General features: G+C 35.7%; 1 protein-coding gene across 2 annotated transcripts in view; it reads right to left on the reverse strand.

Annotated features, from left to right (window-relative positions):
- The window catches only part of mfng (MFNG O-fucosylpeptide 3-beta-N-acetylglucosaminyltransferase), a 17,521-nt gene extending 468 nt beyond the window's left edge, over positions 1-17,053 (reverse strand). Inside the window, exons 1-8 of one of the 2 annotated variants that reach the window (XM_067396002.1) lie at positions 16,447-17,053; positions 9,676-9,721; positions 9,492-9,594; positions 8,772-8,925; positions 4,187-4,272; positions 3,591-3,756; positions 1,607-1,692; positions 1-908 (exon numbers count right to left, since the gene is read on the reverse strand). The exon at positions 1-908 is cut by the window's left edge and continues 468 nt beyond it. In XM_067396002.1, the coding sequence (XP_067252103.1) occupies positions 812-908; positions 1,607-1,692; positions 3,591-3,756; positions 4,187-4,272; positions 8,772-8,925; positions 9,492-9,594; positions 9,676-9,721; positions 16,447-16,788 (1,080 nt within the window). In that variant the 5' untranslated portion in view covers positions 16,789-17,053 and the 3' untranslated portion in view covers positions 1-811. Of the gene's footprint in view, positions 919-1,606; positions 1,693-3,590; positions 3,757-4,186; positions 4,273-8,771; positions 8,926-9,491; positions 9,595-9,675; positions 9,722-16,446 lie in introns of both variants that reach the window. The other variant, XM_067396001.1, reaches the window with a different exon arrangement.
- Between the last annotated feature and the right edge of the window lie 1,895 nt (positions 17,054-18,948).

Below are 18,948 nucleotides of genomic sequence, written 5' to 3' on the forward strand. Positions count from 1 at the left end.
ACACACCTAACGATTGTAAGGCCGATTATGAATGTAAATTGATACTTATGACTGATCGCGCTCAAACGCGTCCAGTCAGAGCCAGTTGCGTTCAGTCTGCGATTACAGTCGGTGTTCAAATTCCATGTGTAAGTATATAAATCTGCTTCAGTCGCAGGAAACAATCGCTTGTATGTTGAGCACAGTCTAAGAATGTTTTAGCTAGTCGTTAAATGTGTGCACGGCTTAAGCTTAGACGTCTCTTGTGGTTAAAACAAACTCAAGCTCCTCTGCTCTTATACTGAAATCCTCCAACATTTCTCTTTAAAATTTCTCATTTTAGACTTCTAATTCATGACCGGTGTTTTGTTTTGCTCTCTCCTCTGTGCCTCCGCGTTCATCATTGCGTACAGTTGTTCGTCAGAAGCAGAAGCTAGATATTTTAATTTATTAAGTTTTAAATATGGATGTTTTTCTTACAAAAACACATTCCTTCACTTCACCCCCCTCCCCCCCACCCCAAATCATAACCATTATAAACCTTAAACCACAGATTCTTGATTTCACTGCATTTTCCAAAATGTCCCAACTATTCTGAAAATGGGGTTTCAATTTTAAAAACAAACAAATTTATAACCAAAATGTGCAACATGTAAACAAAAGTTACACTTCCAATTTACAATTTCAATAACAATAATGGCTCAGTTAAACATTGAGGTTATTCAGTTTCCTCATTTGGACACCATGCAACACTTTTGGCTTTTGTTGGCTACTCTGCCCCTATAAGGAAACTTCACGAATTGAAATTCTCACTTTATGCATGATTATTGTATCATTGGAGAACACGTTGATTCCATGACAAGGCGTCTTTGAGGGCTAAAGGGCACCAACTTGTTGTAGGGTGCAGGAGACAGTGGACTGTCCTGAACCTGAAAAAAACTGAACAACATTAGCTAAAAACATCTTAAATGCATCATTAATAATGTCTATGATACATTTTTAAATGTCACCATAGAATAATAAATGATAAAAGCAAAGAATTGTGTAGTTTAGTTTGGCTTTAGGCTTTGGCTTCAAGCCATGGTTGAAGTTTGCGAAAGCTTTGCAGGAATCAAACTTTACTGAGTCTCAAAAACAAGTATCTGTTATCTCTTGAGAAAACGTAAAGCATTTTAGCCTGTGAAGAGTTTGGCAATACATAGACAAATTTATTAAGATTAAGCTGATTAAGATGTAAGAGGAAGTGCTTTTAAACTGCCTATAAGAGATGTCTGCTCATGAAGTGTGTAAGAATGGATTTATGGTGATAACAGAAAATGCCTGGATGCTTAATGCAAAAAGATGTGTGGTTAGATACCAAACTCACTGTGGTAAGCATATTTTACAGATAAACATGCAAATATTAGCATGAAATTAGATTTCAAGAGCTTTAGTAGAAGGATAATATACTTTTACATCAGTTAAAGTGGCTATATCTAACTTTAACATAATTTTTCTGATAATTTGTCTTGAATGAACAAAGTAAAGTGGAGTTAGAGGCAGTATTTGTAATCTTTTGGTCATAAATAGTAAATCTGTATCCGCAGGGCCCGTATGTGCTGTGTGTGAAGGTGTGTGCATGACTAACCTGGACGGATCTTCGTCTCTGGTAAAAACTCCTTTTAGTTCAACACTATTCATTTTATTCTCAAACCATCCATAGCTTAGAGTCACCTTCAGTGTTAGAGGAAGAGAAACAAACAGGAAGGAGAGAAAATATGTTGTTAGAATTGCAAAAGTTTTATTTAAACTAACCATTTCAAAAATCTGTTATCTGTTTTGGCAGCTAAAATATTAGCATCCAATTTTTGGGCTAAAAATATTAGCATCCAGTTCTTTAAGCTAAAATGTTAGCATCCAGTTCTTTGATGTTAGCATCCAGTGAGCTAAAATGTTAGCATCCAGTTCTTTGATGTTAGCATCCAGTGAGCTAAAATGTTAGCATCCAGTTCTATGAGATAAAATATTAGCATCCAGTTCTTTGATCTAAAATGTTAGCATCCAGTTCTTGGAGTGTTGGTTTACTAGTCTAGCTTATAAAGTCAAAAGATACTTCTAATACTAAATAAAGATTAAAAAAAGATTACCTAAATCCTAATTTTGATTGCTTTTGATAATTTCTTGTCAACAGAAATTAACGAACTATCATTAATTTCTGTAGCAATACTTTAAAGGTGCCCTAGAATTGAAAATTGAATTTACCTCGGCATAGTTGAATAACAAGAGTTCAGTACATGGAAAAGACATACACTGAGTTTCAAACTCCATTGTTTCCTCCTTCTTATATAAATCTCATTTGTTTAAAAGACCTCCAAAGAACAGGCGAATCTCAACATAACACCAACATTATGAAAGGCATTACACAAGGGCAGCCAGTAACGTCTGGATGTGCACAGCTGAATCATCAGACTAGGTAGGCAAGCAAGAACAATAGTGAAAAATGGCAGATGGAGCAATAATGACATGACATGACATGACAATAACTGACATGATCCATGATATCAAGATATTTTTTAGTGATATTTGTAAATTGTCTTTCTAAATGTTTCGTTACCATGTTGCTAATGTAGGCTACAGTTGGTTAAGGTTACCATCGTTTATTACTGTATTCACGGAGACAAGAGCCGTCGCTATTTTCATTTTTAAACACCTGCAGTTTGTATCATTCATAAACACAACTTCATTCATTATAAATCTCTCCAACAGTGTGTAATGTTAGCTTTAGCCACGGCGTACTATCAAACTAGTTCAGAATCAAATATAAACACCCAAATAAATACAATACTCACATGATCCGACGCATACATGCAGCATACATGACGAACATCTTGTAAAGATCCATTTGAGGGTTATATTAGCTGTGTGAACTTTGTAAATGCACTGTATTATAGAGTCGCTAGCTCGATGGGTAGGGAGCATGAGATTTAAAGGGCCAGCATACCCTGAATCGGTGCATAGTTAATGATGCCCCAAAATAGGCAGTTAAAAAAATTATTTTAAAAAAATCTATGGGGTATTTTGAACTGAAACTTCACAGACACATTCAGGGGACACCTTAGACTTATATTACATCTTGTAAAAAAATGTTTGATGGCACCTTTAATACTTAAAGGTGCCCTAGAACTTTTTTTTAGGTTGCGGCCCCTTTAAATCGTGCGGTCTCCGCCCCCTCCCGAGCTCTCGACTCTATCACAGCATAAACAAAGTTTACACAGCTAATATAACCCTCAAAATGTATCTTTACAAAGTGTTCGTCATGCATACTGAATGCATGCATCGGATTGTGTGAGTATTGTATTTATCTGGGGTTTTATACTCCGACTGTTACGTAACAGTCGGTGTTATGTTGAGATTCGCCTGTTTTCCGGAGGTCTTTTAAACAAATGAGATTTACATAAGAAGGAGGAAACAATGGAGTTTGAAACTCACTGTATGTCTTTTCCATGTACTGAACTCTTGTTATTCAACTATGCCAATATAAATTCAATTTTTAATTCTAGGGCACCTTTAAATATATAAGCAATACTAATAGCCACCATTAAAAAATCAGGTGGAAATGATAGTCATCTTACTTGTTTGGGGATATCACTGGGGGCAAGAAGAAGTAGGTTTTCCAGATGAGAATGAAACATGTTGCTGTGGACCATTGAGATGCCCAGTCTCCTCTCAACTATGAAGCCCACCGTGCAGTCATCAGGTAACATGATTACTGCAGAGGTCTGCTCGAACCTGGGACCACTGCAAATAGAGACAAATATATTCTATATTATATATATATATATGCATCTTATATACACTATACAGTTTAAAAGTGTAGGGTCAGTAGGATTTTGTAAAGGTTTTGAAAGAAGTCTCCAAGGCTAAATTTAAAATAGGAATAATTTCTAACATAATAAATGTCTTTACTGTCACTTTTGGTCAATATAATGTGCCTTTGCTGCATAAAACTATTAATTTCTTTCAAAAAAAAAAAAAAAACTTACTGACCTCATTCTTTTGAACTGTAGTGTATATTCTGTTCTTCATTTAATCTCATTTCTGTCTAGAAGAAACCACTGTGATACTTTTTGTGATTTTTATTTCCTATAGGAAGGTACTGGCACTAAAATGTGCATGAAATGGCTTCATAATCAAAGCCAAACACACAAAAGCTGAATCAGGGCCTCACCTTGCCCAGGGTGCCATCTTTTCTGCCAGCTTCCTGCTCAAACAGAAACCAGCCCCTCCTGTAGCAAACCAGAAACGGACCTCCCTCTGAAACAGATGAAAAAGTCAATCAGTCAGTTTCCACATCAGCCTAAACAGTGGAATGCATGCAGTGGCTCCAAATACTATATGAAGAAATAATGCTACAATTCATTACAATTTAAGAATAAAGCCCTAAAACAATTATGTGTGGGGTGATTTATTGCCTTTCTGAAGCTCAAGTAGTGCAAATGGTCAGTGTGCAATAGTTTACAGCATTACATGTGGAGACTCGCTGAGTTTGTGAGTAAAAGCCTCACCTAAAGCAGGTATTTAAGCAACAAGATATGGAAGAGATGAACAAGAGCAGTTTTATTTTTAAAGTTGCAACTTGCAAATGAACCTCAGTTTCCTATAAAAAAAAAATCTTGTGCAGAAATGTTTAGCACTTGTACATCAAGTAATACATATATATATATATATATATATATATATATATATATATATATATATATATATATATATATATATATATATAGATAAAGATAGATAATATTTAATATGTAATATATTAGCCTATTGAGTGAAAAATTCATTGATTCACTTATAAAGTCGATAACTTGTTTTGTTTCTTTGTCTTTTCTTTGTCTTTGTTTTTGTTTTTTTGTTTTTTACTAATCTGTTTAATGAATGATTCATTTGGTCACTCACTCATAAACACAATTCCTCATTTTGTTCCTGAATGAATTAGCGATTTTGAATGAATCGATTGAGTTAATGATTCAATGACTCACTCATGAAGACAACAGCTTGATTAATATATTAAAGAGTGAGCTTTTAAATAAATCGCATGAGTAATGATTAATTGACTGACTCATAAAGACAGTTGTTTGCCGCCACCTACTGGTGTAAATATGTAAAATACGGAAAGTCAAATTCCCACCACTATTAGGTCTACACAAACTGAGCACAAACATAGACACGTAGATTGATACGAACATCTAAAAGTGCTGTTTTATATTGGAATGGCGCTCGGCCAATCCGAAAACAAATATTGCATAAAATACATTTATTTTAATTTTCCACTTCCTTTAATTCAAATTTTAATTACAAAATCCAGTTTGCAATACCACCAAGTAACAACCTAAAATTGGTTCACCAATTTTGTAACCAAATCCCTTATAAAACAACAAATGCAATGTATCAGCTCTTCAAACCATGCATTCCTCTTTCACTGTAAGCTCTCAATGCATATCTGCTCTTCATTTCTTGGCTTTCCTGAAAATCTGAGCCAGTTTGTTTTCACATGGGGTTCTGTGGAGCATCATAAGTGACATTTCTGACCTCTCATCCTTTCGGCCGTATTCCTTCCCTGTAGGGAGTTGTGACCTGTCCAGCCAGACGTATAAAAATGGACATAAACAAAACAGAGAACACACAGAAAGGCAGATGGGAAGGTCCAGGTTGTGTTCACCAGAACGAAAGAGCAATTTCGATTCAATGGGGCACTGACTGTCCAACTGAGTGTTACTAGAAATTAAAAGAATATATAAATATATATATATATACATAAAAAAAAATAAACATAACTATTCTATATTTACAATATTAATGTCGCATTTGGTTTTGGGTTTTGTTTCATGTTTATGTTTCATGTCATTTATTTTGTAGTTTGGTTCCTGTTTCCTGTCATGTGTTTCCCTTGCTTCTCATGTGTTCTTGCCATGTGCTCCCCATGTTTATAGGCTTGTTTGAGATGCATCGGCGCTGTGCAGACCAATCGGCGTATGACATCAAAGTACTGCGAGAGCAATTCAAAAGCATAAGGAGTCGTATGCTCTCCAATCGCTCTTTCGGTACTTTGATGTGCATTGCCGATGTATCTCGAATAATTCTAATGTGTCAAGTTCTGGTCATATGTCCGGTTTTATTATTGGTTCATTGGTTCATAATAAATAGGGTTTTTTTTTTTCATTTTGACAATAATTCTCATTACCATTAGTAATTATTTACTTCAACTTTTTTTCTATATAACTCATTATTATAATTAAAAGAGAAAAAAAATATTTTAATAGACATTTTATTGCATCAAGATATTTGTACAAAATAAAATGCATTATGCAATTTCTTGATTTTTCTTATTATTTTGTGGCTAAATAAAATGCAAAGACAGAAAACGCATACAGGATGTGTCAAAAGACGAGTGGCTAAACACACAACAAGGAACTATAGGACTACAGACTGGGTATAACTAATATGCTGTCATGGTGGGTATATATATATATATATATATATTTTTTTTTTTTTTTTTTTTTTTTTTTTTTTTTTGTCTTTCATACCATTGATCGGCGGTAAAGTCCCGCAGCGGTGGCAGAAATGAAAATGCGGGTCTCTGATTTTTATTACCCAGGTGCCTCTGTGGCCCAAGAGATCAGTAGAGCAGAGAAAGAGAGCGAGAGGATGATGAAACCTGAACTTGAATGGCTTGTCTGTTCCTGTAGACCTCATACACATACATGTTGGGCTTTTCATGTTCAATGGGGACATTCCATAGACATAATGATTTTTATACTGTCCAAAATGTATATTCTATCCCCTAAACCTACCCATCACAGAAAACATCACTTAGTATTCCCTCATGGAGACCAAAAAATATCTTTGTGAGGACATTTTGTCCCCATAACATAGGGTTTACCAGGACCACACGCACTGAAGAATCAGGTCCAAAGACAGACTACAAACACACACACACACTGAAAATGACTGGTGTTACACATTGTACACGACTGGATCAATTCCCCTGACTGTATTGACAGTAAAAGAGCAGAAAGAATTGTCCAGATCAATAACCAATAATGCTCTAATCACTGATTGATCCCTTAAGGGAAAAAATAAGCATTTTGGCATTTATCAAGGCTGATAATATATATATATATGTGGGTAGGAAAAGTATCCAGACCCCCTTAAATTTTTCACTCTTTGTTATATTGCAGCCATTTGCCAGTTCATTTTTTGCTTCATTAATGTACACACAGCACCCCATATTAACAGAAAAACACAGAATTGTTGACATTTTTGCAGATTTATTAAAAAAGAAAAACTGAAATATCACATGGTCCTAAGTATTCAGACCCTTTGCTCAGTATTTAGTAGAAGCACCCTTTTGATCTAATACAGCCATGAGTCTTTTTGGGAAAGATGCAACAAGTTTTCACACCTGGATTTGGGGATCCTCTGCCATTCCTCCTTGCAGATCCTCTCCAGTTCTGTCAGGTTGGATGGTAAACATTGGTGGACAGCCATTTTTATGTCTCTCCAGAGATGCTCAATTGGGTTTAAGTCAGGGCTCTGGCTGGGCCATTCAAGAACAGTCACAGAGTTGTTGTGAAGCCACTCCTTCGTTATTTTAGCTGTGTGCTTAGGGTCATTGTCTTGTTGGAAGGTAAACCTTCTGCCCAGTCTGAGATCCTGAGCACTCTGGAGAAGGTTTTCGTCCAGGATATACCTGTACTTGGCCGCATTCATCTTTCCCTCGATTGCAACCAGTCGTCCTGTCCCTGCAGCTGAAAAACACCCCCGCAGCATGATGCTGCCACCACTATGCTTCACTGTTGGGACTGTATTGGACAGGTGATGAGCAGTGCCTGGTTTTCTCCGCACATACCGCTTAGAATTAAGCCCAGAAAGTTCTATCTTGGTCTTATCAGACCAGAGAATCTTATTTCTCACCATCTTGGAAAACTCCATGCAGGCTTTCATGTGTCTTGCACTGAGGAGAGGCTTCCATCGGGCCACTCAGCCATAAAGCCCAGACTGGTGGAGGGCAGCAGTGATGGTTGACTTTCTACAATTTTCTCCCATCTCCCGACTGCATCTCTGGAGCTCAGCCACAGTGATCTTTGGGTTCTTCTTTACCTCTCTCACCAAGGCTCTTCTCCCCCGATAGCTCAGTTTGGCCGGACGGCCAGCTCTAGGAAGGGTTCTGGTCATCCCAAATGTCTTCCATTTAAGGATAATGGAGGCAACTGTGCTCTTAGGAACCTTAAGTGCAGCATAAATATTTTTGCAACGTTGGCCAGATCTGTGCCTTGCAACAATTCTGTCTCTGAGCTCTTCAGGCAGTTCCTTTGACCTCATGATTCTCATTTTCTCTGACATGCACTGTGAGCTGTAAGGTCTTATATAGACAGGTGTGTGGCTTTCCTAATCAAGTCCAATCAGTATAATCAAACACAGCTGGACTCAAATGGAGGTGTAGAACCATCTCAAGGATGATCAGAAATGGACAGCACCTGAGTCACAGCAAAGGGTCTGAATACTTAGGACCATGTGATATTTCAGTTTTTCTTTTTTAATAAATCTGCAAAAATGTCAACAATTCTGTGTTTTTCTGTCAATATGGGGTGCTGTGTGTACATTAATGTGAAAATGAAATTAAATGATTTTAGCAAATAGCTGCAATATTACAATAACAAATATATATATATATATAACATATCAATAATTACTTAGAACAACAAATTCAGTTTAAAAAAAATAAATAAAAATTATATATATGGGATACTGACCGTCTTATTCCCTTCCAGCAACTCCTGGGCTTTCATTGGTCGATCCAGGCTTGGCTTGCCCACATAGATATCGCTGTCTGCTGGGAAGGCCATCAGGAGAGAACGAAGGGCTCCAGGGTTGAGGTAATTATCATCATCAACATGACAAAACCACCTATGGCAAAAGTGCTTTATAAGTTACATCAAAATCAAACTTTTACTGTGTTAGTATGTTGTTTCCTACTCCTATGTGTGTGTGCATATTATTTATATAAATATATAGTTCTGTCATGAAACTGATGGTGCATGCAGGCTGATGGGTCTTAATGCAAGCTGATGATAATTACAGCGTTAACTACTTGGCACAAGATGATTGGTCCATGTCACATCTGCAACCAATGAGTTTGTTGCTCACACATTTAAATGGCTGGTTACATTCACTATAGCAATTTGCAGCACGCTTCAGAGTTCCTCTAAAACCCTTCACCTTCCCCAGCTCCACCTGTATAGATCTGCTATGACAATTAATGTAATAATTATATATTTAAGTAATTATACATCAAATATTTATGTAATAATATATAAAGTATTATGAATTAAATACATATATTTTGTATTTATCTATTTTTTTTTTTTTTTTTTTAGATAGATGGACAGACAGACAGACAGATAGAGATGGATATAGACAGACAGACAGATAGATGGCACCATAAGGTCATATTACATTACCGTCCAACTCACTTTTTGTCAGAGGTCATGAAGTGGTGGTACTCAGCAGCCATCTTACAGGATAAAGCTTGATGACTGTGCTCCGGCGAACATTTAGTGACGACAACATTAAATCCTGTGAGCACAGAAAAACACAATGAGTGTACAGTAAAGATTCAGAAGTTCAGACCAATCCTACAGAAGAAAGTTGATCTACCTTCAGAGGAAATGTCTTCATCTGGACTGTCTGTGAAGATGTACGTCTGTAAAAGTAAAAAATAAACACACATTCGTGAGGCAAACCATATTATTTCTGAAATGGTGCAATGAGAGCATGGTGGTCTTTTGAGGACAAGTAACTGCGAGATAACAGCTGGTGCAACAGGAGGCCTCAGAGCATCTGTGTTCCCGGATTTGCCATTAAGAAATCTGGTTTGTAATTACCAATGTTTTCTCAATGTAGGACGACACTGTTCCAGAGCTTTTGTGGTTTTGTGTGAGAGTGTCTAAAAACTGAAGCTGAGATAATTGGGTTGGCATAAAAAAAAAATATTTAGAAGCATTATAGTATAAAATAGTTATATCTGTAAATAATTCAGAAATGTGAGGTACATTTGAGCTGTTGTAATATAGTTTGATGAACATTAAATAAACAATAACAATGCAACACTTTTTTTACTACAGTTGAATATAAACAGATTATATTAAAATTATGATATTTTAATTGGACTTTTCATTTTTTGGACATCGTTTTTTCCCCTCATTTTTTTAGATAGTGTCAGTTGTTCACTAAATGTTACATAACAATGAATAATTACAATTAGGATTAATCACAAAAATGTATTATTATATTATTCAAAACCTAATAATATAACTATTATTAAAATTATCATTATTAAACATATTCATGACTTTTAATATGTAGGCATTTACATTTATTACAAAACTTACAAAAGAGCAACAAAAGCAAACAAAAATATTATAAAATAATTCTAAAATTTGATATGTTTGAAGCCACTGTAATATAGTTCGATACAAATTAAATAAACATTCAAATTAAACAACGACAATGCAGTTGACATTATTTCAATCAATTAAACATCATTAAACATATTCAAAATGACTTTTATTATGTAGATATTTACATTCATACATTTAGCAGACACTTTATCTAAAGTGACTTACAAAAATGGAACAAAAGCACTGTCAAAGAGCAAGTCATCAGATATATATTATAGTGCAGACTCAGATTGATTAATCACGATTAATTGCATTAAACATAAATGTTTGTAAATGTTTGTCTATCTACAAACTTTTATGTTAGATGCAATTAACTGCAATTAATCAATTTGACAGCACTAATATACAATATAATTACGGAAACTTTCCACTGTCATTTGTAACCACAGAACCGAAGTCTCTCAATCAAGTGAGAGGAGCAGATTTAGGAGCCATTTCCTGCATGCTAGACCAATTCACATCCTATCTGTGGTTAGCCATGACCCTATTCCTCTACTCTTCCGTTTTCACACACACACACACACACACACACACACACGCACACACACACACACACACACACACAATCTGCATCCCATGATGCAGTGCAGGTGTCACTCTGGAAGTTTAGCTTCATTACGATGTCTAGGCACTCGAGACGGCTCAGATCGTACGTGCTTCTTCCTCCATGGTCCTTGAGTACAGGCAGAATAATCGAATGCCCGATCAATGCCGCAGCCATCAAAGCCAATGGGCCAGAGCGAGTGGAAACGGCCCACTCGCACCCCGACTCGAGCTCCTTCATAAATCATAAGGGTGGATCTTTAGCTCTCATTTTGGATAAAGTGAGGCGACTGATGGCAGCGGCTCATAAAGCACGGTCTGGAGATACACAAAGACTGAAACGGCAGCACAACTGCCCATTAGTGGCACAATGAAGTGAAACTCGCGAAGGAGGTGCTGCAGCGAGCAAATTTAGGAAAGATGTGCTCATAATGTGATGGATGATAAAAACAGATGCACTTATAGGAAGAAGGTGCCATCCAAAAAGTTTTTTGCTCATAATATCAAAGCCACATATTCACATATATCACTGAAACAAACACACACACACACACACACACACACACACACACAAAACATATTAGTCTGTAAAAGTGCTCAATAACAAAATCTAACAATGCTTTTGAAAACAAAAACGTCTTTGCTGAGATGTCCGGTGTTTTTTTTTTTTCTTTTCTGGCATTTGTTAAAAATGCCAGAGTTGTTGTTTCACACTTCGTTCCTGTTTCCTCAGCTTAAGACTTCCTCTGTCAGATAGACTTCCGTTTTGTCATTGTTTCAAAATGCAGTCTGCGGCTGTCACTTCCTCTTATTGGCACGGAGGCCATAGGGCACACAAACATGAGCACACACACTCATGAAAACTGACACACACAAACAACATCCTGTGCTTAAAAACCCGCTGTTGGAACTCGAAAACTAAATTTAACAAAGCCCTAACCGTAAGCATCAAACATTAGGACATAACTCAATCGCTTGGAAAAGCCCGGCTAACAGGGAACGTTCTCTGAACAGGCAAGCTTCTCTCAAAGTTATGAACAAATGTTCTTCCAGTAACATTAATAAAACATTCATTCTGGTCTTTAATAATGTTCTCAAAAACATTATTTATACATTGTTCATCGTACATCAATGATGTACTAAAAATGGAGATGTTTTTCATTCGAATTTTTCATGTACAAACAACAACGTTGTCAAAATCATCTCCGGTCACATGGATTGGCAAAAAAACAATTAAAAACGCTGTATTATTCATGTCAGGCCAGTAGTTGGCGATGTTACTTTGTAAAGAAACACTACTCGCCTATTGACTGAACATGTAATATGCAGTACGTCGCCGTTTTTGCAAATTTGTGCTTTTGTAGTTTACTTGGAGACGTTAAAGGATTAGTTTTTCAAATTGAAAATTCCTGATAATTTACTCACCCCCATGTCATCCAAGATGTTCATGTCCTTCTCTCTTGAGTTGAAAAGAAATTAAGGTTTTTGATGAAAACATTCCAGGATTATTCTCCTTATAGTGGACTTCACTGGCCTTCAAACGGCTGAAGGTCAAAATTACAGTTTCATTGCAGCTTCAAAGAGCTCTACATGATCCCAGATGAGGAATAAGGCTCTTATCTAGAGAAACTATCACTCATTTTCTAAAAAAAATTAAAATTTTATACATTTTAACCATAAATGCTCATCTTGAACTAGCTTTCCTCTTCTTCTCTATTGTATTACTGCCCTCCACAGGTCAAAGTTTGAACTAATTGTTATATACTTTCACTAGCATATTGTATATGACAATTTAGTTCTACCTTTGACCTGTGGAGGGCAGTAATACACTTAGCAGTGTCTACACTGCCGGAATTCTAATAGAGAAGAAGAAGAAGAGAGCTAGTTCAAGATGAGCATTTATGGTTAAATATAATTTTTATTTTTATTAGAAAATGAGCGATGGTTACTCTAGATAAGACCCATATTCCTCGTCTGGGATCGTGAAACTTTAATTTGGACCTTCAACCATTTGGAGGCCTCCAAAATCCTGGAATGTTTTCATCAAAAACCTTAATTTCTTTTCAACTGAAGAGAGAAGGACATGAACATCTTGGATGACATGGGGGTGAGTAAATTATCAGGAAATTTTAATTTGAAACTGAACTAATCCTTTAACAGTATCATTTTCAAAAAACTTGCACTTTGAAACCAGTTTTCAAATTTTTTGGTTTTCACCCTGTTGAAAAAACAGCATATGCTGGTTAGGTGTGTTTTGAAGCAGCTGGTTTGAGCTGGTTTATGCTGGTCCTTAGTTGCTCATGAGCTGAAGCTATAGTTGCTTAGGACCAGCATTTGACCAGCTTAAACCAGCTCAAACCAGCTGCCATGCTTCAAAACATACCTATCCTGTTTTTTCAACAGGACAGGCACCCAAAACACTGTTGTCATGTAAATGAACTGCCAAAATGCATTCGTTTTCCATTTTAGTTGAAAATGATGGTGTGTAAATGGCCCCAAAGGAAAAGCTGAATCTTCAAATCTGAAATGAAGACACACTTCCTCCACTATTTGCTCATATTCAAAACAGGACCAATAAAGCAGAAGCAGGGAATTTTTTTTTTTTTTTTTTTTAATTGTTGCCAAGAAACCTCAAACCCTTCCAGTTTCAGATTTTCAGACTGAACGTTCGAGAGTCATTTCTTCCACAAAAAACTAAATAAACTAATACTAAAAGTATTAGTATGCCATACAAGAGTAATTTTAGCCCCAGGCATTTCGCACACATTCTCTTTGATCGTATTTGGTATTTGGATCAGCAGCACCGCTATTTCGCACGTGTCATCTTATATTTAGAGTGACTGCTGCAACTTTGAAAGTGTTACATCCTGAGTTGCACGTTGGGAATTCGTTTTGACAAGCCACTCAGAGATAAAGCTCAGCAAGTCCAATCATTAACATCTTCACAAAGTACTGCTCATGTTGTTAGAGCCTGCCAAACCACGAGTGTGTATGTGTGTAAACATGTGTTAGTACGTCAGACCGGCTTTGTTCTGCTTCTTAATGTCATGTTACAGCAGGCCACAGTCAAATCTAATAATTTACAGTTTAAATGGATGTCCATTAAGGAGTTTTTTTAATAAATCTGTGTCGATTTTGCTTTTTGCCAAGTACCAATAATGACCAATAATTATATCTCACTTTCACAGAATTAATAATAGGAACCAGGGCTTAATTCATAAACATTTTGTCTCATACAACATGAATTTAAGTGTCAACCAGGTCCAAGGAACAGCAGAACTGGGTGAGAAATCATATTATATACCAACCAGTATACCAAGCCATGAATCCCAAAGCATAACTAAATATAAACATGAATTTAATAGTATAACTAAAAAAAAATATGATGAGGTTGTTGACAAATAATGGGAAAATCTCACAAAACCTGAAAACATATTTGGGTCATATTTCAGCAAGTAAGTAAGTAAATAAGTAAATAAATACATTTTTGCTTAAATAATTTGAAGCCATTTTTAGGACCATTACATTATTTTTATTGTGACATTATTAATCATATAATAATAATATTAAGAAGAAGAATTATTATTTTTATTATTTAAAAATATTAATAATAAATAATATAAATATATTTTATTTAATATAAAAGTTGTATTATTATTTTATATTATTATTTTTGTATCGTGACATTAATGACACAATAATAATTATTAATATCATTATTTACAAGTAAATTATTGATCACATACTAACAATTATTAATATTGCTGTTGTTGTTGTTATTATTATTATGTGATTAATAATGCCACAACACAATTTATTATTGTTGTTGTTATTAATAATAATATTATTATACAATATGGGTTAATGCTATATTTAATACAATATAAAAGCTGTATTATTATTTAATATTAGTTTTGGATTGTGACACTATTAATCACACAATTATTATCAATTATCATCATCATCATTATTATTATTATTATTATTACTGTTGTTGTTGTTTAAAAATAAATAATATATTTAATTTAATATAAACAATTATTACAATTATATGGCATATATATACATATATATAACAATTATATAACAATTATTAATATTGTTGTTGTTGTTGTTATGTGATTAATAATGCCAAAATACTTATTATTATTGTAAAATAGGTTAATACTATAATTAATAGAATATAAAGCTGTATTATTATTACTTAACATTAGTATTCTAATATTAGATTAGTATTGTTATTGTAAAATATTATTTATATATTACTGGCCTATATACAATTTTTTTACAAAAACCATTGTATTACAGTTTGTGAGAATGAAAATGAAATGAAACATTTAATAATAAAAAAATAATAATAACCTCGGTGGTTATTGATTATTGGGGGGTATTATTAAAATAATAATTTTCATTAAAAAATCACTGAGCAAAACATTTTCATAAAATGCAAATTATAATTTTGTTCTCTTTTCTTTGGATCTTGTGGTGAAATGCGAGCATGACACGTCACAGTCTTTTGCATGAGATTCACCCAGCTGCTGTGTTGTAACCGCACACTTGGTCTGGTCTTTTAGATCTGTCAAATCAGAGATGGTTTCAGTATCTACAAGCTTTAACCCAGAATCCATCAGTAAACCCATGAGCTCAGAGTAATTTGAGTCTAAACAGGCTTTAATTCACTGCCACACCAAATCCTTGTATTATAAGAAAATCAGTGGAAGGCACTGAACTTAGCTTCATTAAAATGGACTTTCAGTCAGTTATCTTCATTAGTTTATCTTTCAAAGGTCACAGCTGTGAGTTCTGCTTCTTGTGACAAAAAGAGGACCTAAAAGTCCATCTCTACCCTTCGTGACAAGGCTACTGCTGAATTAGAGAACACAGAGAGGAAGTGCTCAGTCTATAAACGAGCGCAGGGCGGACGAAACAGGAAATGGGGCAGAATGCTGCGTTTTAATATAGATGCACCAATTTGTGGGCCAATCTTTGTGGCATGGTGCCAACGTTAATAAAATAGCCTCATTCGTGCTTGTGAAAAATGGCTTTAATGACTAAACAAATACAACAAATGTTGGTTGGAAAATTTCTTCCGTGCCACTTTAAGAAACAGTCAAAACAAACCTGTCTGGTTTTGACACCACACAAGTCTGAGGTTTTGCACCTGTGCTTTCACCAGGACGTTTGCACACAACCCTTTAGCTGATGCCACAGGATGTGCACACATCTGCCAGACGTCCTCTGACATCAGCAGCAGCAGTTTTTGTTTGAGTTTGTATCTCAAAACATGATTTAGACCAATAAAATGATCAATGAAATATCATACACATTGATGGGTACAAGACTGGTTCATCAGAATGGAGTTTCTTACATTAAATCCCCTTCATTTTTTTGAGTATTTAATAGATCCTAGTCAAGGAACACTCACATGGTCTTTAGTCCTAGAGATCCAGGTCTCCAGCAGAAGAGCAAGGCGGGTCTTGTGGAACCGGCCGGTGGTTTTTACTGCAATGAAGATGTCAGTGAGTTCTAAAGGTGGTTGTGGCTTCACCTCCCTCCATTTCTGACGTTTCTGCTTCTGTTTTTCATTAACAGCATCTGTGTGTTGGTTTACAGCCACGGTCCTTGATATAGATTGTGTTCTTTCGCGTGCAAGAGGCGCAGTGGGTTTTTGGTCACTCCGGGTGCGCAGCTGCAAATCCAGCAAAACCAGGATGAAGAGGGTCAGAGCGAAGACAGGCAGTGCATGAAACAGCCTCCTTAAGATCATCTTCTAAAATCCTCGATCCACTTTTGGCCATATATTAAAGTACTTCAGGTATAATCGGCGGCATTTGGGCGCATTCACAATGTATGGCGCACAAAAAAGGTCTGATTTTTAAAAATAATAATGAAATGCAACAAACGGAGAGTCCCTGTGTGGGTTGGAATATGTATTTTAAATTCATTGTTATTCCGTAAAAGTTTTCATTTGGTAATTCCGCGCGGATCCTACCTGAAGCCCCATGCGCTCTGTTAAAGCGGAGGATGGATAAACTGTCACTCATTCAACTTTTGGGTTTAGCAAACTTTTTACTCCCCGCCCACTTTCCGCAGTGACGCTCCGATTGTGTCTGATAAGATAAAATGTACGGCTGCAAATGTGCAAATAAACCAAATTTCCTGTTAAAAACTTATTTTTTAAGCCAAACTTATCAATTTGTATGGCAGGAGAAATAATAATAATAATAATAATAATAATAATATAATAATATTTATTATTAGTAGTAGTAGTAATAGTAGGGGCATTACAGAACATACGAAAAAAGTACCAAGAACCGATTTGGAAACAACAAATCATAATTTATTTTCAAATGCCTTTTATGTCTTGGTTTTATTAAATAAAGATATTTAGACATTAATTATATAGTTTTAAACTCTGATAATCTACGCAGTGAACAAATTATTTCAATATTATTTCAATGAGTAAAGGATGACTGAATTTTAATTTTTGGGTGAACTATATCTTGATTTCATTATTTATTTTTGATCAATACGGAAATATGAGATTGAAAGTAAACATATGGTCAACTGATGTTTTATGAAGCATTTTTTAGAGAACTTACAGTAGAAGTGAGTACACCCCTTTTTGTAAATATTTTATTATATTTTTATGTGACAACACTGAAGAAATGACACTTTGCTACAATGTAAAGTAGTGAGTGTACAGCTTGTATAACAGTGTAAATTTGCTGTCCCCTCAAAATAACTCAACACACAGCCATTAATGTCTAAACCGCTGGTCACAAAAGTGAGTACACCCCTAAGTGAAAATGTCCAAATTGGGCCCAATTAGCCATTTTCTCTCCCCTGTGTCATGTGACTCGTTAGTGTTAGAAAGTGTCAGGTGTGAATATGGAGCAGGTGTGTTAAATTTGGTGTTATCGCTCTCACTCTCTCATACTGAAAGTTCAACATGGCACCTCATGGCAAAGAACTCTCTGAGGATTTGAAAACAGAATTTTTGCTCTACATAAAGATGGCATAGGCTATAAGAAGATTGCCAAGACCCTGAAACTGAGCTGCAGCACGATGGCCAAGACCATACAGCGGTTTAACAGGACAGGTTCACTCAGAAAAGGCTTCGCCATGGTTGACCAAACAAGTTGAGTACACGTGCTCAGCGTCATATTCAGAGGTTTTGTTTGGGAAAAAGACGTAGGAGTGCTTCCAGCATTGCTGCAGAGGTTGCAGGGGTTGGTGGGTCAGCCTGTCAGTGCTCAGACCATACGCCGCACACTGCATCAAATTGGTCTGCATGGCTGTCATCCCAGAAGAAAGCCTCTTCTAAAGATAATGCACAAGAGAGCCCACAAACAGTTTGCTGAAGACAAACAGACTAAGGACATGGATTACTGGAACCATGTCCTGTGGTCTGATGAGACCAAGATAAACTTATTTGGTTCAGATGGCGTCAAGTGTGTGTGGCGGCAACCAGATGAGGAGTACAAAGACAAGTGTAATTTACTGAAGGCTACCAAGAAAGCAAGGTTACTATGTTTATTAAAGTAATTCACTATATGTGCACATTATTATTAATGTTGTGCGCATCACGCAGGCACAATAGCTCTCTATTGCAGATGTATCACTTTTATTTTGTTTTTCCTTTTTTGTTCAATATATTCAAAAACTTGTTTACTATAGCCTATCATGAACTATAGGCTAAGGGCTGAGCAACCACAGAAAAATATGAGATATTCTGCATTCATTTTAACCAATAAAAAACAAATGCAGCTTGCAATGTTCTTTTCGTTTTTATAGTTCACTTGAAGCAGTTACTATGGTATTTTTATGACACTTCACGTATCAACGTAATGTGCAGCGTGAATCTAAAACTCACAATAGTGTCCTCATGGCTCTACTCTGGCTCAGATATTATGTGTGTGTGCTC

This window comes from Chanodichthys erythropterus, chromosome 10 (genome assembly GCF_024489055.1).
Source record: "Chanodichthys erythropterus isolate Z2021 chromosome 10, ASM2448905v1, whole genome shotgun sequence".
Taxonomy (NCBI): domain Eukaryota; kingdom Metazoa; phylum Chordata; class Actinopteri; order Cypriniformes; family Xenocyprididae; genus Chanodichthys; species Chanodichthys erythropterus.